The sequence below is a fragment of the Telmatherina bonti genome (genome assembly GCF_933228915.1).
Source record: "Telmatherina bonti genome assembly, chromosome: 15".
In the NCBI taxonomy this organism is placed as follows: domain Eukaryota; kingdom Metazoa; phylum Chordata; class Actinopteri; order Atheriniformes; family Telmatherinidae; genus Telmatherina; species Telmatherina bonti.
The window spans coordinates 10783968-10805476 of record NC_136613.1 but is presented as its reverse complement, the minus strand read 5'-3'; the positions used below and the strand labels follow the sequence as shown (position 1 = coordinate 10805476).

The 21509-nt window shown below is 41.1% G+C and overlaps 2 protein-coding genes across 6 annotated transcripts in view; both read left to right on the top strand.

The window, feature by feature from the left end:
* LOC306766280 (mitogen-activated protein kinase kinase kinase kinase 4-like) overlaps positions 1-12623 on the top strand; it is a 98409-nt gene extending 85786 nt beyond the window's left edge. For 3 of the 5 annotated variants that reach the window (XM_079253936.1, XM_079253935.1, XM_079253938.1), the window contains 12 exons: positions 173-351; positions 451-568; positions 1087-1440; positions 2165-2279; positions 4133-4300; positions 5643-5786; positions 7328-7462; positions 9832-9932; positions 10132-10281; positions 10918-11077; positions 11204-11343; positions 11864-12623. In XM_079253936.1, the coding sequence (XP_079110062.1) occupies positions 173-351; positions 451-568; positions 1087-1440; positions 2165-2279; positions 4133-4300; positions 5643-5786; positions 7328-7462; positions 9832-9932; positions 10132-10281; positions 10918-11077; positions 11204-11343; positions 11864-11947 (1848 nt within the window). In that variant the 3' untranslated portion in view covers positions 11948-12623. The remainder of the gene's footprint in view (positions 1-172; positions 352-450; positions 569-1086; positions 1441-2164; positions 2280-4132; positions 4301-5642; positions 5787-7327; positions 7463-9831; positions 9933-10131; positions 10282-10917; positions 11078-11203; positions 11344-11863) is intronic. The other 2 variants (XM_079253939.1, XM_079253937.1) reach the window with 1 other exon arrangement.
* The window catches only part of LOC306766574 (interleukin-1 receptor type 2-like), a gene marked incomplete at both ends in the record, with an annotated part of 20089 nt that continues 10616 nt past the window's right edge, over positions 12037-21509 (top strand). Inside the window, one exon of the mRNA XM_079254354.1 lies at positions 12037-12178. Coding sequence (XP_079110480.1) covers positions 12037-12178 — 142 coding nt within the window. The remainder of the gene's footprint in view (positions 12179-21509) is intronic.

Sequence of the window (21509 nt, the reverse complement as noted above, 5' to 3'; positions counted from 1 at the left end):
TCCTCTCCAGCAGAATTCTGTTTCCTTGTTTGCAAAGCAAAATGAATGAAAGAAATCTCTGCTGATGACTTGCATATAAAATGATCTGCTGAAGAACAGGAGGAACCCTCCAGTTGAGCAAGAAAAGGTCAATGAAATGGTTCAAACTGACAATTCTCCGCTTGATCTTTAGGACTTGACGGCTCTGGCTAAGGAGCTGCGTGCGGTAGATGACGTACGTCCCCAAAATAAGGTGACAGATTATTCATCCTCTAGCGAAGACTCAGACACCACAGATGAGGATGACGATGAAGAGGTGGACCAGGAGGCAGGAGAAGAATCAACATCTGGTCCAGAAGACTCCAAAGCTGTGTATGTGTCCCCAATGGACAAATCAGTAGCACGATGAATCAGACAAATAAACAAAGTCCAGTCTAAACATCACACGTGTATCTCGATCACCTCCTACAGCACTTCCAGGCTGAGTAATGGAGAAACTGAGTCAATGAAGACCATGATCGTTCATGACGAGGGTGAAAACGACGCGGGGTCAACTCCCTGCAAAGACAGCACGCTGATTGTCAGACAGGTACTGGTGCAAAGAAACAAAAGAAGGAAAAGTCCCCACCAATCATTTGCCTGCACCTCTTCCTGTACCATTGTTCTGTTGCATTTGGTTTATTCCCAGGTGTTCATCCGTTATGTTTGTACATTGTGTTGGTCCTTTTCTGTTCGAAACTGCGTGTGAGATGTAGAAGTTCAGGTGTAAATCTTTTCTTTTTTCTATACACAGATGAATAATTCTCAAACTTTTAGGTACAATTACTGATATGTACATTTTAACTTTACTTGACAAAAGTTAGGACATTAGCAGGTATCGCATCCTGTTAGCAGCCAAGGAGAGCAAGTCAGGTAACTTCTACGGAGCCAGACAACACGAGTGTAGTGGAACCTAAACATGGCATTAAGTACTAACAAGAGTTTTCTTTCCACCTGTAGAGTAGCCGCTGTAGTGTGCCCTTCGCTGTAGTTAACACGTTCCCTTCCCCCGAGCTCATCAGAAACGCATCTAGACCCAAAGTCGTCTACCCCTCTTTCTACTTCCAGAGTGCAGGTGACAACAGAAAGCGTGCGGCCCCCGGCCCGGGCCAATCGCAGACTCTCAGCCTGCTTGCAGGCTTCGCTCCCGGTCTCGGCTCAGTGTCGGGGCAGGGCCTCGTCCACCTCACCCCCAGTCCGCACCACCATCACCATCATCACCACCACCATCATCACCCCGCACAACACTCTGACAGGAACGGCTTTGCTGGTCGCATCCACCACCTCCCAGACCTGATCCAGCAGAGCCACCATTCTTCCCCTTCCTCCTCTGCATCCAACTCCCCTTCCTCCTCCAGCCTTGCCAGTCCCTCCTCCATATCCCCCCAGAGTCCCCTGGAAAAGCTCGGCATCCTCACAGAGGTATGTCCCCCAGCCCCACCGTGGACAAGTGGGCACGGTCTCGTAATGTTGAGCAAAAAGAACAAAGATGATGAGTAGAACAGCCGGCGCCCAGAGCCGAGTCAGATTTTTGACTAAACTTGGTGATGAATTCTTTTTATAACATTTATATGTCATGTTTGGAGTAGAGTGCCCCCTACTGGCTACTCGTGGCCTGCTTTGTGTTTATGTCCCCTTCAGTGCTTGAATTTTAAATAAATGAACAAACATACCAAATTTCCTGAGTAGAAAGATTTGCAGTTTTTGTCCAAAAGTCCTCTGAGACTTTCTGTGGTTTAATAAAAACTCCCCCAACATTTCAAATCTCTTAATTCCTTACTGTCGCCTATTTTCAGCCAAAGGGTCATATTCCCGCACTCCCCAGACATTAGGTCATAGCACACAGTGTAAGAGTGTAACGGCAAGTATGCTTCACATGGAAATACTTTATTCATAGCAGCATTTCTTTTAACCCTTTTGGGGTTTTTTTTTCCACCAAGTCAACAACATTCATGTTTCTTTTTGTTATTTTATCCTTCAGTTTCAATCCTGTTGTGTTTGCATGCAACACATAAAGACATACCTGCCTGCTTGTCCGACTGCATCCATATTTGTCCATCCTTTTACATGTTTTTGGTCTTTTATATTATCCTTTTCAGAGCTGCTCTGTTCTGTCACCACTAATTCTTATTTTTATTCTCTGTAGAGTCAGTCTAGTAACAACATGCAGAAACACAAGTCCTCTTCCTCCTTCACTCCGTTCATCGACCCACGCCTCCTCCAAGTCTCTCCATCCACCGGCAGCGCCCTCAACAATGTCGGTAGGTCTCTTTGCTTGTGTTCCGCTTAGCTTGATGAGTAAGGCGGCAGCGTAGAGTATAAATATACATGTACACACCAAGCTTATCTATTTTAAGAAAAAAAAAAAAGATGTTTAATTGAATAACATACCTGATTTTGTTCATATAATACCAGTATAATGGATATATTTGGCCAAAAGGATACAAATGTAAAAATATCTCCTTAAATTAATTGATTGGTAATGTTTTCCAAGGCCAATAAGAAAACCCCAAAGTGTGGTCTACACTGCAGAAGAGAACTGAAGTTAGTAGCTCAAGCGCTGACAAAAGCCATTTCACATCCAGTACAGAGCTGCAAGTCGCTAAACTGATCTATAAACAGAAAAACTGACAATCTGTGTGGGATTTTTCACCGCATTCAACCAGATTTGTCCAAAGCGATATAAACTTTGGATCTTCCAAAGAATATTGGAAACATTAACAGCTTCATCAGTCTGTTAAAGTCATTTAGAAATATTTGTTCCTCATATCTTTTAGACATTAGAGTCCAACATGATGAGACATCTCTTAGCATAGCCGCTGTGTTGTGGATCAGAGGAGGTAAAAAGGAAAAAAAGCTTCTGGATATATATTAATGTTTCTTGAACAGGTATTTTTGAGAAGTCTGATGATCTTCCTCATGCAGAATTCATTCTACTCACAACAAGTTGTTGTCAGCCTGAGAAAAACAATGTTTTTCTTTAGTTGAGGAGACGCTGCAGCCTAAAATCAAAATTCTGTGTATTTCCTGTTTATTTGAAGCAGAATACTCTTCTGAAAGTAACATAAATGTTATTTTCAGAGTGGAACTTGTAAAATTTCTTTTATAAATGATAAAAAGCAGAAGGGTAGTCACTCTGAAGAATATCTGTCAGGTTTAAGGAAAACGGGGGTTTTATTTCATTAAGTAACTAAAGAGGTGGTCAGCTGTTCTGTTTGGCTCTTTACATAAACACATCTGGACTGGGGTTTATCCATCAATTCAAATATACTGTATGCACTTTGATTTAATGCAGTAAATTTAAAAAAAAAAAAAGTGTTTACTGCAACCCTCCTGGATAAACAATCAAATGAGCCACTGCTTCAGTCTTTACAAGGAGGACAAAGACAAGGTTTTTTTTTTGTTTGCAAGATGTCTTCCTGTCTCTTCCCAGTCACACCGACGAGCCTCAGCCAATTAAACCAAACCAAAATTAGCCAAAGAAGGAACGTAAAAACCTTCCAGAAGAAGTTCACATCCAGACCAAAGACATTTTATTAGTGTGGACTCTTGGCCGTGCTGTAGTCAGAGACACAAACAAAGCTTCCTTATCACCACAGACCTGCTCATTCCATCGTCATCCTCTGTAATCAAGCCCAAATGTTTAAGTATGCTGAACCATTACCTCACCTGATGCAGCTGGTGACCAGTCATTCATCCCTGAAGCTAGCTTGATTGTTCACCGCCCATTAGATCACCGATGTCCAGATTTCACATCAGGATTTAACAACTTAAAAGAAAAAAAGAGAAATAAAAAATGGTAATCATGAAATACTAGGATGACTTTGAGGTTGCACGACTTGCATATGAAAGTCTGAGGGACACTTTTATTTAAAACTAAGCAGAATAACTGCTTGAGTAACTGTGATAATGATCAATACACACCTGTTTTCCACATGCTTTCTAACCCTCAGTTTCTTACTATTTCTCACTATCTTTTATGAAAGAGCAACTAAAACCAGTGAAGAAGATTTCTACCCGTTTCTAATGCTGACCGTTTGACTGATCCTCACCCTGCCCGGTAAACTCTTCATCCTTCACCGTCCTACCTAAGCCCTTCCCTTTGACCTTTTAGGCTACGGTAATGATGCCCGACTGGCAGAGGCGCTGAGAGCCGATCCATCTCGGAAAGGCTCTGTGGTCAACGTCAACCCGGTCAACACTCGCCCGCAGAGCGACACGCCAGAGATCCGCAAGTACAAGAAGAGGTTCAACTCTGAGATCCTGTGTGCTGCACTCTGGGGTAAGCATGCAAAGATTTACATTGATAAGTGTGATGCCTTTTATTTCTTAATTAAAATAGCATTAAAGTGTTCTGCTTTTTAAGTTGATGGAACATTTAAGTGCATTTTTATCCCTGCTGGATGTATTGAATAAAAAAAAAAAAAAGGAAGAAAACCCTTATTGTTCGTGGTTGGTTGAGATGGCGGCTCCTTGATGCAGCTGATTCAGGTTTGAACCCTGGCCAAGAGTCCATTGCTGCATCTCACACCTACTTTCTTTGACCACCTTCCTTGAATTACAAATTCACACTGAATTTTGCAACATTTTTTTTGCAGGGGTAGGCGTGAAAACGAAAAAAGCAATGTCCTTTTCATTTTCTTTTTAGTTGTGTCATAAAATGAGCTGTCCTGAAGGTGAAAATGAAATGCAGTTTGGATGATCTATTATTAATCTGATTAAAGAGCCAAATAATGCAGCAATGACCTGGAAATGAAAAAGCATTTTTTTTACCCAAAGTATTTTAATTTTCAAGTTTGACATTTTGAATTGATTTTTGGTACCCATTTGCTGGGAAAATTAAAATCCTAAATGTCCTTTTTTCATCATTTTAATTAAGATGCAAAATGAAGAAAAAATGAAAATGCAGTTTGGATTATTTATTAATCATCTTATTTATGAGTCAAAAAATGCAGGTATGTCCTAAGATTAAAGAAAAAATGTTTGTTTTTGCATTTAAAATGTGATACAAAATAATTTCCATACCTATCAAGTGACTGTCCAATAAAGGCTTCTAGACATAATAAAAATTCAGATAAAAAAGAAATAAAACTAGTAAAACATGGAATTTGGGAAGAAATTTTTTTTTTAAAATCTGGAAATAACAGATTTCACAATGCCACATTAGCATGCACTCTACCCATGTTAAGGTAGTCTTTTGTCCCATCCAGCAAACCGTTTCAGCCATGTCTTCCCCAAACGGTGGCAGCAAAGTCCTAACTGAGCTCCAGTTAGTCTGAGCAGGCACAGTCCCAGCACCCACTCTAAACCTTAATCATGAAAATCTCTCAGACTTACAAGTGTAGTAGTTGATCATGTCCCTGTGGCTTTGCACACAAAACAAAATGTATCTGTGACCAGTTTGCAATAAACTTTGGGCATAGAAGCCTGAAAATATGCAGACTGAGAAAATGCTGATGACATTCAGAGTTGTGCATCAGAGACCCGACGGCCCTGAGATCTCACGTACTTCAGCAGGACAATGTGGAGATTCAACTTTGACCACAAAACAACTACAATATTTCCACTTGTGGCTTTCCTTTGTTTATATGTGTGTGTGTGTGTGTGTGTGTGTGTGTGTGTAGGGGTGAACCTGTTGGTGGGAACAGAGAGCGGCCTGATGCTGTTGGATCGCAGTGGTCAGGGCAAGGTTTACCCTCTCATCAACAGACGGCGCTTCCAGCAGATGGACGTCTTAGAGGGTCTCAACGTCCTGGTCACTATATCAGGTACACACATGCACACACACACATTTTACAGGCAGCAAAATAGTCCCAGCTGGATTAAAAACATTCCGCACAAATCATTACTGAGAACATGCACACAGACTGTAAGTTGGACCCAATAATGACAGTAAACAGGAGTTTCACTTCTTTTTGCAGCTCGTACTTGAGTCATATGTGAATTGTTCCTACTCTTTATTTCCTGACTTGAACTCATCCAACCCACAAACTCATTTAAATGTAGACAAAAATTACAAAGTGCATTATTAGATATTTTCAGCTGAGTTACAGATTTAAAGTGTGTATTCTCAGACTGAAAGTGCATCCGCATCCACTTCTCCTTTTTCTCAATATCACACAACACATGCAGTGCAGTCAAGAGTGTCACAACTTATATTTTGAGCTAAACGGATATTGAGTAAAGCTCCAGTGGGTAAGAGCACGCTATGTGTATCCTGTGTAACACTGACACGTACCCGAGCTTTCCATGATGGAAGAAAATGCCACAGAGTTGCATGGATTTCCTTTTATTCTGTTTGCATTGTCGACATGTGAAAAAATATGCGTCAGATAAGTATGTCGAACAGCATGCGTTGTGACCAATCATTTCTGAGATCACATCCTGATAGCTGTTCGTTTTATGTAAGCAGATCACCAGGAGACCCTGTAAACTCACATCTTCCACATTAAATATATCTTACATAATCTGATCTTTCTTGTCCACATGCAGGATAAGGTTCCCAGCATAAAGGATTTATGTTGGCTGTTGCAAACTTTTGAGACACTATCCCTAAGATGACATATGTGTTCGTCAAATTCATTTTTATAAAATGGTATTAGTGCATTTGTAATAACTTTATTATGCATTAAAATGTTAAACAATTAAATACATTTCTTAGCATCATGCAATCATTTTTGACAGCTCATATAATTCATAGTCGTGGGTCAATTTTTTTTTTTTATTACAATAATCTGGTAACAATTGAAATGATCTTTGGACACCCCGCTCCCCCTTCCCTCCATTTCGGAAAAGCTAGTTGATGCCAAAAAATGTGAAATGTGAAATGAAACTAAATATGCTTTATGATCTATTTAATTACCCTATCTATCAATATAGATGTATATATGTAGAGAGAGAGAAAAAACAGTAAAATGCACAACGAATGCATCAACAAAACCTTGTTCTGTTATTTTATCTACAGCTAGGTAAATTTTTCTAAAACAAAAGACGTGAAAAATTGACTTATTTTTCAACTTAAAAACTGAGGTGTCATCCCTAGCCAGAACTAAATCTGCACATTTTATCAGCCAGAGGGGATCTGGTAGAAGTGGTTCATAAAATTATCCATTCGTCCATTTTCTGAACCACTTAGTCCAATTCAGGGTCACAGGAGGCTGGAGCCCATCCCAGCATTTAGCAGGCAAGAGGGAGGGTACACCCCCGACAGGTCGCTGGTTTTTTCATAAGATAATCATGTATAAAAATAGTTTTGATAATGAGAAGTAAATGTCTTCCTCCGTCTCTGTCTGCTCTTTGTCAACACCAGGTAAAAAGAACAAGCTGCGTGTGTACTACCTGTCCTGGCTGAGGAACAAGATCCTGCATAATGACCCTGAGGTGGAGAAGAAACAGGGTTGGACCACTGTAGGCGATTTGGAGGGCTGCGTCCACTACAAAGTCGGTGCGTAATACTCCATGAGCTTGGAGAATATCACTATATGAGTAATGCTCAAGTCTAACCTGAAGGATGTTTCTTTCCTGTGGCTTGGTGCTCTTTAAGATGGAAACCAAATAATTCTGCTTTGTTACATTTCATCTCCTTACATGTTCAACGTTTTTACTGTAAGAAGACAATGATGTTCAAAGACATACAGCACCCTTCAAAAAGTTTGTAGGGTTTAGCTTCTGGGCATACACACTTTGGCGTCTGAACATGAGTAACATTTCATCCAGACTTTATGAAACCTCGTTTCCCATCAAACGTAACCCCAACCATGTGAGGATTAAATTGGAGGCTCCAAGATGAAAAGCTCTGCCTATGCTACATGGTGGATTCATGCGCTGCGGACGTATATCACTAGTAAATACTGAGGAAAATGCCCTTTATTAAGTAATAATACGGTAAACACCTCTGAGGAACCGTTAATACACAATCCTGTCTAAAATGCAGAATGTCCTTGGTGATATCGGTGCCAACAAGCAGAGACGGGTACTTCCTGTTGGAAACCCCACTCTCTTAGCTGGAGCAGTCAGTCGTGAGATCTATTTCCTGTTTGGGAGTTTAGTTCAGGACTGTCTATTGATTAAATGAGCTAACACTTGTGGAAAGTACAGGACTCCCCAAAGACATAAGAGCAGTATTTTTAAGAAAAAGGGAAAAACTAAACAGCCCTCTGAGCGCGCAGACCTCCACCAAGCAGCTTGTTTCCAACATGTTGTGCAGAATCTTATAAAAACTCCTGTGTCCACCACTCCACCTGGACCACTCCCAAAATTTAATGGAGTCTAAGTTAGAATGAGACCCTTTTTTATCAGAAAAAGAATCACAATAAAATGCAGAGTAGTTTTTATGTGAAGTTGCTAAAAAAGCAAACTGATGAGGGGAAAAATGTAACGTTGTCATTGCAGGAGGGAAAAAAGTTCACGTGCACTGTGGATGAAAAAGCACAAATGGAAGTTTTAGGAGTTGTTGGTTTAAAAAAAAAAAAAAAAAAAGGCGTTTCCAAATAGGAGGCCTGGAAAAACAGATTAACTACAAAATGAGATTTTTTTCCCTTTCCTGTATATTATCATAACTGGCAGATTTTGCTGAATACAATCCAAATAAACATAACTTTACATAAATTTCAATTTGCATAAACCAGATTAGATGAAATGATCAAATTAGTTGCTGAAGATGAAGAAACTGGGAAATCAGCTCCAGTAGTTTCGACTAAAATTAGGAATCTTACCATTTTCATGATATATACAGTATATATATTTTAAATTGTCAGAAGTTGCAGTTGAAATTGGTGGATCTGAGGCAGAGATCGGACTGAGAATGCCCTGATTTGGAGGAAATCAGATGACTTTCCAACTGGTGAGCAAAAATGCAGATTCCCAGAGACTGCAGGTGGAAACTAGCTAAGGCTGAATCTGGTGGAAGGCATCTTTTCATCATGTTTTTACACAATGTGACAAATAAACTTAGAGCTAGGACAGGACCATCGGAAAGGGATTTTGTTTCACTGCCTAAAACAACTAAAATCAGCAAATTTCATTGCAGTTAGATGAAGAGGTGTGTTGTAGATATAACACAGTCTGTAGCTGCAGAGCAGGGTTGCAACCTGGACTCATTTAAAACCTCCCAGTTCAGAAAGTGTTCCCAGCAGTCTGCATCTGTGCCATGCTGTAGAACAGGGGTCTTCAACTCTGGTCCTCAAGGGCTACCATCCTGCAGGTTTTAGTGTTACAACACACCTGACCCAAATCCGTGGCTCACTAACAGCCAGGTGTAAAAGATGAAGTTGTTGGAAAACCTTCTCTTGCGTGTTGCATCAGGGAAACAGTAAAACCTGCAGTACCGTAGCCCTCGAGGACTGGAGTTGGGGACCACTGCTGTGGGCTCTTGCTTGAACTGCTGAGTTTAGTTGTTGTGGATCAGGGGTCCTCAGTCCAGGTCCTAAAGGGCCACAGTCCTGCAGGCTTTCCAACACATCTGATCCAAATCAATGTGTATTTAGTAGACATGTGCAGAGAATGTCTGAGTCAGGTGTGTTGCAGCAGGAACACCTGGAAAACCTGCAGGCACCGGAACTCGAGGACCTGGACTGAGGGTTCCTGTTTTAATAGTGAAAAACTCTTCTGTTGGTCCCATTCTGAGTAGATCTTCGATGGTGTGGTAAATGATAAATGGACTTGAGCTTTTCCAGTCATGGTGACCACTCAAAGCGCTTCACACTACATGTCACATTCACACACACACAGAGAGGTTTTTTTTTTGCTTTTACTCTGGTGAGTTTTGCTTTTTTGTTTTGTTCTAATGTTCCCTTTTTATTCTGATTTTCCCAGTAAAATATGAGAGGATCAAGTTTTTGGTTCTGGCTCTGAAGAACTCCGTGGAGGTCTACGCCTGGGCACCCAAGCCCTACCACAAGTTCATGGCTTTCAAGGTGAAGCAAAAGCTTAAATAGCTTTCTGATGTGTTTCGGAATAACCTTTTTGCTTCATGATTAAATGAATATTTTAGATTAAAATACGTCTTAAGAGCAACGAGCCAACAGGAAGCGGAAGGTCATGCGGATAAGATCTAGCAAGCGTTTGCTGTCCGAGAAAACATGCAGCTGACGTTTACTGCTCTTTGCTCTGCAGTCTTTTGGTGACCTGGTTCACAAGCCACTGCTGGTTGACCTAACCGTGGAGGAGGGGCAAAGGTTAAAGGTCATCTATGGTTCGTGCTCAGGCTTTCACGCTGTTGATGTGGACTCTGGGGCGGTCTACGATATCTACCTGCCGACACACGTAAGACCACACACGTCAAAGTGAAGGAAACATCTCTAAAGGCCACGTTTCTGGGATGCCACGTCACAGTCTCGCAGGATTAGTCATTAGTTAAGAATACTTTGAAGGAATTGGTTCTGGATGGTTCATTGTTCCCAAAGGAACACAAACTTCTATACTATTGTATGTTTGGTGTGTGGAGATAAATACCTGCACTGCCAACAAAGCTGCTGAATCCATTTAGATTTAAAAGGCCAAACACATGAAAGGTTATTATTGTCCAAGTTGCATGCAGACCTCAGGATGAACGCTCTGTCTAGACCTGCAACTGAAACCCCCTCACAAGCCTGAATTCCCCTGCTTGCTCCCACAACCTCCTTTTGCTTCCTTGCTTTTTAGCTTAAGGCAGGTGATTCTTATGTTACCGGCAACACTTCAAAAACCAAACTGAAAGCTTCTCATCTACTAACAATAGTAAAAACCTCTTTTACTTTCACTCTGTAGCCTGTGGCTTTCTGTTTCCAGATACTGCATATTCAGTATTCATATTCAGTCTGCAATGTCTTTATTGGTCTAAAGTAAATATAAATCGAAAAGAAGAGCTAATCCGTTCACTATGAAATGATCTAATGATTTTATGACGCATGTGCTGTTCAGATCCAGACCAGCATCCAGTCTCATGCAATCATCATCCTGCCCAATACCGACGGCATCGAGCTGCTGGTGTGCTACGAGGATGAGGGGGTTTATGTCAACACCTATGGACGCATCACCAAGGATGTGGTGCTGCAGTGGGGGGAGATGCCCACCTCAGTGGGTGAGTCACTTCAACAAAGGCAACACAAATTTGAACTCAAAAAAGTCTCCGGATATATATTAATTTACACCACTGTCTTTTTTTTTTTTAATGCATCAGTAATGTAAGTTTTCTACCTCCCTTCAGCCTACATCCGCTCCAACCAGATCATGGGATGGGGTGAGAAGGCCATAGAGATTCGCTCCGTGGAGACTGGCCATCTAGACGGCGTCTTCATGCATAAGAGAGCTCAGAGACTGAAGTTCCTGTGTGAAAGAAATGACAAGGTGCGGCTCCATGTTTAACAATGTATCCTCATCGGTGAGGTAGACCAGAGCTTCTTCGTTGACAGATTACATTCCTGTAAATTGGGTTAATAGATAAATATTAAGCACTAATTCGGGCAAAACAGGCCTATGAAGAGGATTTGCTTACGTTCATCTGGTTTAGGCACATTTAGGTTTTTGACTTTCCATCCTATCCCACACAAATAACCACCAACCTTCATGGCGTGCAGCTAAAACTGAACTAATTTAGCTGTTTTTGCTCAGTCTCTGCAGAAATGTCAAGAAACTGCTCGAGTTTCTCTTCTCTCTTTTCTGAACATTTCTGGTCTGTACAAACAGGAAGTACAGACTTGCAGAGGATCTTATTAGCTATGACAGCTTATGTGGGAAATGAAGAAGCAGCTCATCATGGGAATGATTTTTCTGGAGTTTAACACCTTTTCTCTACAGTTTATTATTTTTCTCTCTTCCAAAATGTACTAAGTAATGTTCTAAGTTTCTGTCGTCATCGTCTCTTCAGGTGTTTTTTGCATCGGTCCGGTCCGGAGGCTCCAGCCAGGTCTACTTCATGACTTTGGGCCGAAGCAACCTGCTCAGCTGGTAGATGTCCACACCCTGCCCTCTTTCTCCTCCTCCTCATCCTCTTCATAGTCCTCCACCCTTGCCAACACTGGATCTCAGAACCCAACATTGATGTCTCGTCAACTTTCGGACAAGCAAAACGGAGCAAACACCACAAGCAACCAGCCCTTCGGAGCAGTCAGCTACGCCGACACTTCAGCTCCAGCAGCTACCGAGCTCTGGGCCTTCCTGCGACGCAGCGACCGCCGCTCAAGTATCCGCCGCTGCGTAACACCTGAAGTGGCGACTTGCGCCCAGAACGAGATCAGTGGTTGATCTGCTAAAGGAAGTAGACATACATTAAATGTGAATTTTTAGTTAAAAGGTGGCAAACTATTGTTTGTTTTCCTCTCAGTTTTTCTCGATGCTCGTCAGACGACGACTAGCTCGATTCCGTACCTCCGCATAGTTTCCGTGCTCCTGGGCTGGTCAGTAAGCTTGAGGTCTTCTACTAGTACTGCTAATGCTGTTATTACTACTACTGCTACACCGTTCTGCAGGTCTGCCTCTGCCCACTGTCCCACCCTCCCCTTTCTGACAAGCGTGGGGATGCGGTGGTCTGAGTCTGTTGTATTAATACTACAGTAGTGTGTATAAATGTGTATGTTTGGTCCAGTTACTGCTGACTTGCTGGTCAGAACCTAGCCACTGGGGGTAGACTGTAAAACCCTGGAGCCAAAGGGACAAGAAGCAGGTAGAAGACACTTAAAGTTTGAGGTTCAAGTCACGTGGGGGGGGGGGGGTGTATGTGGTTAAAGTATAGGGGTATTGTGAACAGGTGCTTTAAAGAAAAGGAGAAGAGGCAGAAGGATCTCAGAATAGTATTTTTGAATCTTTATTATTATTATTCCTTGAAGATAAGTGTAAGTATGTGGAGTTAAACATGTCTTTTTTCCTTTTTTTTTTTTTTTTTTTGTTTGTTTTAAAAACCATTTATGCACATCCACACAATCCACACTTTGCTTGCTTCTATTCTAAAACCACCAAAGTGTGAGGTGTGTGTCTGAAGAAAGCGACGTGGGTGTGATCCTATAAATGAAAGAAAACAAAGGTGTATGTACAATAGAGTTCAATTAAGCTTTTACGTTTCCCCTCACCTGCCAACCATGACAACCTAAACGCAAGTTTAAAAAAGGAAAAACTTAACGTGAACCGTGTGAATAGTTAGCTAGGACATGAAAAGTGGTGACAGTGAAGTGACGAAGTAGAAAAGGAAGTTTAGTATGTGTGCGTGCGGCTGGAGAGTTTGGCGTCTTCATGGCAGAGAGGTAAAGGCATGGTCTGCAGGTTTGTTTCAGAACAGGAGGCGGACTTCGTCCGTTTCGTTTCACCTTTCATTTATATCATTTGTATGTATTTAATGCACTAAGTGTCAAGAATGTAGAAAGACTTATTACTGTGTGGTGGTCCAAGGCATGAGTTGTTTTTTTTTTGCTTTGTATCTTGTCACAAGTGATCAATCCTAGATGTTCAATTTCAAGTTAAGATGATTAAAAACTGCAGCAGCAGAGCCTCTACGTCAGGTGTAGATATTTTCTATTATTGTTTTGCATTCTTTTATGCAACTGTGGCAATCTATGTGGAAATAAATCCCTGGAGTGTCCTGCTTGCTTACGTCAGGCACCATTTAACACGAAATAAACACTCAACCCCGGTTAACTTAACCTTTACGGTTTTACTGTGATGAAGTGTCTCCAAACTGGCAACACGAAGCAGAAACCCCTTTTTGTTGGGAAGGAATAGTTTTGTGTCCCGCTCCAGCTGTTATTTACATGGTCTGTATATGAGAAAGACTGAGCACCACCTGCAGCATGGATCCTCTTCAGCCCGACTAGAGAAGCTGGATTTTCCTCCCTTTCCACAGACGCTTTCAGAGATTGCACATTTTCACTCAAAAACGGGGCAAAGGGGAATTCGACTGTGCTCTGACTAAATGTCCAAACATGTTTTTGACAGGTTACAAACTCGTTTCACCTTTGGTGTGTTTTTCCTCCTCGTGATAATTACACACTCGATCAGTGGGTAGATGTGTGGAAAAGGTCGTCAGTCGGTTTATCTCAAAACGTTCGGACCCCGATGCTGTCGTCTCAGGTCTGTCTGTGCAGTAGTTCCAAGCGAGTGTCTCGTTTGCATCAAGGCCTTGACGAGTAGCTGTTCTGACTTCATATAGGGGAAAAATTGTGCTTATTAATTATTATTGATATTATTTGGCTAAATAAAGGATGGGCTAAGAGTGCCAAGAGAGCAGCATTAAAAACATGTAAACTTGTTGTTATGGAAACCACTACTTGGATATCATTTTTGAAAAAAAGGAGAAAAAAAAAATCACTTGAAGCATTGTGTATTGAGTTGTAGAGCTAGTCGAGAAGCTAAAGAATCGTTTCTGTTGTTTCTGAAATCAATGTACACGTAAATATGCGACTGCGGTGGTTTAATATTGTTACACTCACCGTAGGTGGAGAAAATGTTTACAGAGGCAATGTTTCGTTACACTAATGTGCATCATAATTCTTTGTTTCTGCTTTTTGAGCCTGATTTTTATTTGATATTTAATTTTTCTTAGGGTCATTCCCCCTCAACTCATTAAGTAACAGACTTCTAAAACGGTAAAGAACACAAGTGTTCATTTCAGGTATTTGCATCAAAACGCTGCTTCACCGTGGAAACTTTGCAGCAACGTTCCCTGCAGGCTTGGATGTGAGGCCACATGTTTTTCCTGTTTCTGCCATGCTTCTCTAACTTATGTCCTCTCTGTGTGTGACAGGAAGTCATGTATTTTCCTTCAGATTTTTTTTGTTTTGTTTTCTTTGAATAAACTTTCAAAGTAATTTTAAAAGAAAAGTTGGATCTTCCTGTGTCTGGCCTCGGCTGCTGTTTGTTCCCCAAACGCTCACACAAACGTGTTGAAAAGGGAGATTTTGTAACACGTGTTGGCAAACCAAAACGCTTTACGCGTATGTTTTGTTCCATTTCAACAGATTTTTCTCTGTTACTGACGGTTCATTCACATGTTTGTGAAAATTTTACACATTATTTCACAGAGTTAAAAAGAAAAACAGAAACCTGCACAGCACTTGACACTTACAACAGTCTGGTCCTTAGCATTCATGTCAAATAAGGAAGGCTCCAAAAAAAAAAAAAAAAGCTGTGTGTTGGAAATCTGGACTTTTGCTGAGGCCATCCTGTGGTGTCAGTTTGTGTGTTTGTGTCTGAGCTAAAACAAGAAGCAGGCCGTCTGGTATCTGCAGATAAAGTAGTTTGATAAATTTTGAAGCAGTTTGTTGAAAAACTCCTACAAGATGCACTTTTAATTCAAATGAAATATTAAAATGCACATTTTTAACTCAACATTTAAACTACAGTTGTAACGTTAGCACATGATGTTCTTAGCATAACTATTTAAGCTTGTTTGTTCTCACAGTTGTGATTTAAAACGGCATGTTGCGTTACTACAAGGTGAATTCCTAAGTGGATGAAAAACAACACAGGTCTGCCAAACTGTTTAGTCATGCGGTCAGTGTGAGCGCGTATCAGAGCATCGCAGATATTGAGGTGATCTCAAGAATTCCAAAAACATGCAACATATTCTGCTTTCTCAATGACCAGTAATGACAGCTAAATGACTGGCATGTTCTGTTGTTGTCACCTTTTAACCCCTTCAGGTAGACAGACTGGCTAACATTCCATGCAAATTATTTGTATCCCCATAATGAGCATTTAAGGTGAAGATCAAGCACTTTCTTGTCTTCTAAACACATTAAAAAAAACAATTATTGTATGAGGTACTTTGTTTTTGGGCCATAGTTGCAAAGAACCACTGCATATAAAAGTGATAAAATTTTCAGTCAGTTTTAGTGAGGTCATTGCAAATGTGTCAAGATAATTTAATTTTAATTTGCAAAATTAACATTTAATAAGCAGATTGTCCAAACTAGCATTTATGTGGTTGCTTTGTTGCAAATAAATCTCTGCATACTGGATGTTATCATCTTGGGGATTAGCACGGTGAGAGGCATGTGCTACATCCAGCACCTTGCTGTAATAATGAAAGAGGAAGAAGAAAACCCTAAACATTGCTGAAATATAATATGTAATTAGTGAAAACTGCATGTGACAGTTGAGCAATGTGAAGAGAATAAATTGTCTGCAGTATTAGCAGCAGGTGGTGGGTCCTGCTGGGGTTAGGTGTGGCTGGAGTTAAAGATATACAAGGTGAGAGGTCACTGCTTCAATGTCTCGCTTTACATAAACAATTTAGACTGATATTAACTTTAAATGAAATAAATTGTGTCCGAGCCATTCATTCGCTGTAGGCGCCATGAGAGAACCAATAAAAAAAAAGGAGCATTTGTCCGACATCACAGCAAAAAAAAAAAAGTGTCACAGAAATTAAGAATTTGAAGCCTGGTCTTGTGATTATCATCTTGCAAAATCCAATTTTTCTGGCGCAATATAGTCCGGTGACCAAAGTTATTTCTGTTTGGGACACCGTACGACAGAATATCATGTACAGAACTAAATATGGGCGTGTTATAAAGGAGGTTTTCCTCCATCGTTTATGTTGATTTTTAACAGAAAAAAACCCCTCCATAAAGTCATCACAAGTCCATTGTTTTTTCTTAACAAATACTGGTTCTGTTTGTAATTAACTATAAAACCCAAACAGACTATGTCATTTTAAACAATGCCTGGGATTTGGTAAACCATCACTATGGATCTGTTGCTATGGCAATCATGCCATTACTGTACACTGGAAACAATGGAAAATGACCAGTCAAGCTTAGTGTCTCCCAAACTGAGAAATGCATGAGAAAACAGATGAGTTTGCTAAAGCAGGGGGATTATAGAGCAGTGAGTCACACTGTTACACAGCTGCTTTCTGGTTGTCTGCACAATAAGGGTCGAGGTTTTTTTTTTTTTTTCTTCAACATGCAGAGTGTGTTTGGATGAGAACTTTAATGCTTTTAATCATCAGCCTGTTGAAGAGATGTTCACACAACAGCACAAACATTTAAGACATTTTTACAAAGCTGGTGGCTTTTACCAAACACAGAGGCCTGTGTCACGGATGTACAAATGTTTTATCAGATTTTTTCCCATCAAAATAAAGCTTGGCTGGTTTTGGTGGGAGCCTGGATGCAGCCTGCCCCCAGCCCGTTGCTGCATCCAGGCTCCCACTGTCTCTCTGACCCCTTTCTCATCGAGATACTGTCAAATAAAAAAGCTTGTTTTGCTTTTACAACAGGATGATGATATTTTAACCCATTAAGACCTGATGCAACTATGTGGGACTGCAGTTCCCATGGATGTTTGCTTTAACACATCTGGAAAAAATTTAATTGCTCCACATTAGTTCAATCTTCGAATTACCTTCAGACTTTTAATCATTTACAAAGCTGATAAAACATTAATGTCCTATCCCAAATGAAGGCGACATCCAGAGATTCTAAATATTTCTGCTTAAACTATATGAGAATTGCTCTTACCTAAAACATGTCCTGATAACCTCCTAGTTAAATGAGTTAATATTATGTTTGCTCAGATGCTGCAACAATAAAAACATTCTTCCAGATAAGAAGTATCAAGCAAAGGGGTTCTATGAGGAAAATGATGACCATAATCTCAGAAGTTGTGCTTATTTTGCTACAACACAAAGTATAATTAAAGCCGCAAGCGGCATCCATCGGGTCCTCGCCTCATGCCGAAACCTCCACCCGAACTCGCCACAAAGCTTCCGGGTGGATGTGAAGTAAAAGGCACGAATCCAAAAGTAGTTTGTTAAAAAACAATGCACATACAGTGCTAAATGGGCGTAAACGCCAAGATGGCGGACACCCCGTTGCCATCGTAACAGGTGGTCAATGCACTTTTTTACTCGCCTTGGGTTGTTACACATGTGTACCGAATTTCGTAGCCCTAGGTCAAAGTAGACAATTGGGCCCCTAGGGGCCACCCCCATAAAGTGCCCCCCCCCACAATACATGTTTCAGTATGTTCAGGACCTAGCAAATATGAATGCTGAAAGGTTTCGTGCAGATCGGATCGATTTCTGCGAAGATATGAGTGAACCGTGTTTCATGGCTTTTTTCCATGGGTTGCCACGGTAACACGCTTTCTCCTATCAAAATTTGAATAACTTTTGGTCCCCATCTTGTCACGAAGCTCCATGGCGAATGTGGAGCCAATAGCATGAATCCCCTCAGACTAGTTCGTTCAAATGCGATGCGCCCAAATTGACAAAAACGGGCAAAAAAATGGCCGCAAACGCCAAGATGGTGGACAGCCCGTTGCCATGAGAACAGGCGTTTCAATGACTTTTTTACTTGTCTTGATGTGATAGACATGTGTACCGAATTTCGTCGTCCTACGTTAAACTAAAATTTTTTTACCCCATTCTAGAGGCCATTTTTGGCGTTTCTAGGGGGCACCGTCGAGGCATTTTTGCATTGGCGTGCATACAAACGCCAGATTATCGAAATTTTCACCGGACGTGAGGTGTGTGCCAAGTTTCGCAACTTTTCACGGGGTTTAAGGGGGTCAAAATTGAGTGAGTTGTGCTTAGAACGAGAACGAGAATAATAAACATTTGGAAAACAATAGGGCCCTGCCATCGGACCCTAAAAATGTATGTACTGCACTGGGGTTTTCATATTAAATTACTTTGAACTTTATCTTTATTTCCCATATCTAATGTTTGCAGAATGATGAATGACATTTCAAAAAGGATTTTCTCTAGTAAAGATGTCTTAAACAAAACCCAGCCTAAGTTTTGCTTTGCAAAATGGCAGAAATTTGTATTTGTCACCTCCGTGCTGCCACCTTCCACCAGTTTCTGTTAGCTAATCCCCCAGTAGCTACATTTCTTTGTGCAGGTGCAACAGCTCACGTACAGCTTTGCCAGGAAAAAAAAGAAAAACTGGGAGTGTTGCAGAATTCATCAGAGTAAGCTTGCTATTTACTAGTCCTGAGGTATGAACAATGAAGAGATCATTCAAAACCTGTTAGTACAACATGTGAGCTGCGCTACTCCTTTAGGTTAACCACAAGTGATCAGCCCTTTGGTCAGAGTGACTCAGAGCTTAGTTTTGCAACAGGTGAAGCCTTCTTCATTACTAAGGTTTCAGCTTCATGCTCCTGACAATGTCACTGGTTTTGATGTAGAGTCTATCAGCATACCATAATAGTACAAGTTTAAGGAGGATGCTGCTAGTCAATGAACTCCATACAGAATAAATGCCACTGGTAATTCCCCAGCAGGTAACATAAAAGGTGTGTTTATCTGTCTTATATTGACATTAAGTACCTACTGACACTACATAACAAGGAATTAAAGTAAATTTACTGTTATATAAAATATTTCAAAAAGTTCTGTCAAGCTAAATAGTTTTTCTGCATATACAATATATTAATAAATACAAGCATCAGGGGACCCTTAAGTCAGTCGTGAATTTCTAACAGCACAATTTCATGGTTAATATATTCATATACAGTCATTCTCAAATTGTATTCACTCTTTAAATCGTTTTCTAATACCGCTTAATCCAATTAAGGGTCGCGGGTAAAAGTATTCATACCTTTCATTTCAGGAAAGGAAAGGCAGAATATACAACAGTCAGTCAAATAACTGGAGAGTGAAAAGAGGAACAAGACTAAAACCTTGTATGTATATATATATATATATATATATATATATATATATATATACACATATATATAAGGGAACATCAAAACAACATAATGTAACTCCAAGTCAACCACACTTCGGTGAAATGGAACAGTCCACCTAGGAAGTAACACTTATTAACAATCAGTTTTACATGCTGTTGTGCAAATGGAATAGACAACAGGTGGAAATTATAGACAATTGGCAAAACACACCCAATAAAGGAGTTGTTCTGCAGGTGGTGACCACAGACCACTTCTCAGTACCGATGCTTTCTGGCTGATATTTTGGTCACTTTTGAATGCTGGTGGTACTTTCACTCTAGTGGTAGCATGAGACGGAATCTACAGCCCACACAAGTGGCTCAGGTAGTGCAGCTCATCCAGGATGGCGCATCAAATGCGAGCTGTGGCAAGAAGGTTTGTTGTGTCTGTCAGCGTAGTGTCCAGATCATGGAGGCGTTACCAAGAGACAGGCCAGTATTTCAGGAGACGGGGAGGAGGCCATGAAAGGGCAACAACCTAGCAGTAGGACCGCTACCTCCTTCTTTGTGCAAGGAGGAACAGGAGGAGTACTGCCAGAGCCCTGCAAAATGAGCTTCAGCAGGCCACAAACATGTTTGTGTCTGCTCAAACAGAAAGACTCTGTGAGGGTGGTATGAGGGCCCAACACAATGTAACTCCAAGTAGTACCTCTGTGAAATCGAACAGTCCACCTAGGAAGCCACACTTATTGACAATCAATTTCACATGCTGTTGTGCAAATGGAATAGACAACAGGTGGAAATTATAGGCAATTGGCAAGACACACCCAATAAAGGAATGGTTTTGTAGGTGGTGACCACAGACCACTTCTCAGTTCCGATGCTTTCTGGCTGATGTTTGGTCACTTTCAAATGCTGCCGATGCTTTCACTCTAGCGGTAGCATGAGACAAGTTTACGGAGGGCCTGATGTCCACAGGTGGGGGTTGTGCTTACAGCCCAACACTGTGCAAGATGTTTGGCATTTGCCAGAGAACACCAAGATTGGCAAATTTGCCACTGGCGCTCTGTGCTCTTCACAGATGAAAGCAGGTTCACACTGAGCACATGAGTCTTGAGACGGCGTGGAGAACGTTCTGCTGCCTGCAACATCCTCCAGCATCACTGGTTTGGCAGTGGGTCAGTAATGGTGTGGGGTGGCATTTCTTTGGAGGGCCGCACAGCCCTCCATGTGCTTGCCAGAGGTAGCCTGACTGCCATCAGGTACCGAGATGAGATCCTCAGACCCCTTGTGAGACCAGGGGTGCGGTTGGCCCTGGGTTCCTCCTAATGCAAGACAATGCTAGACCTCATGTGGCTGAAGTGTGTCAGCAGTTCCTACAACACGAAGGCATTGATGTTATGGACTTACCCGCCTGTTCCCCAGACCTGAATCCAATTGAACACATCTGGGACATCATGTCTCGCTCCATCCACCAATGCCAAGTTGCACCACAGACTGTCCAGGAATTGGTGAATGCTTTAGTCCAAGTCTGTGAGGAGATCCCAGATCCCAGGAGCATGCTCAGCTGTTGCAGGGAGGTCATACATGCGCGGAGTCCACACCCACTACTGAGCCCCTTTTTGATTTGTTTAAAGGATATTACATCAAAGTTGGATCAGCCTGTAGTGTGTTTTTCCACTTTCAATTTGAGTATAATGCCAAATCCAGACCTCCATGAGTTGATAAATTTGATTTTCATTGATAATGTTTGTGTGATACAAAATATTTAATAAAAATATTTAATTCATTCAGATCTATCAGATCTACAACATATTACTTTAGTGTTCCCTTTTTTTTTTTAGCAGTGTACATATACATATATATATATATATATATATATATATATATATATATATA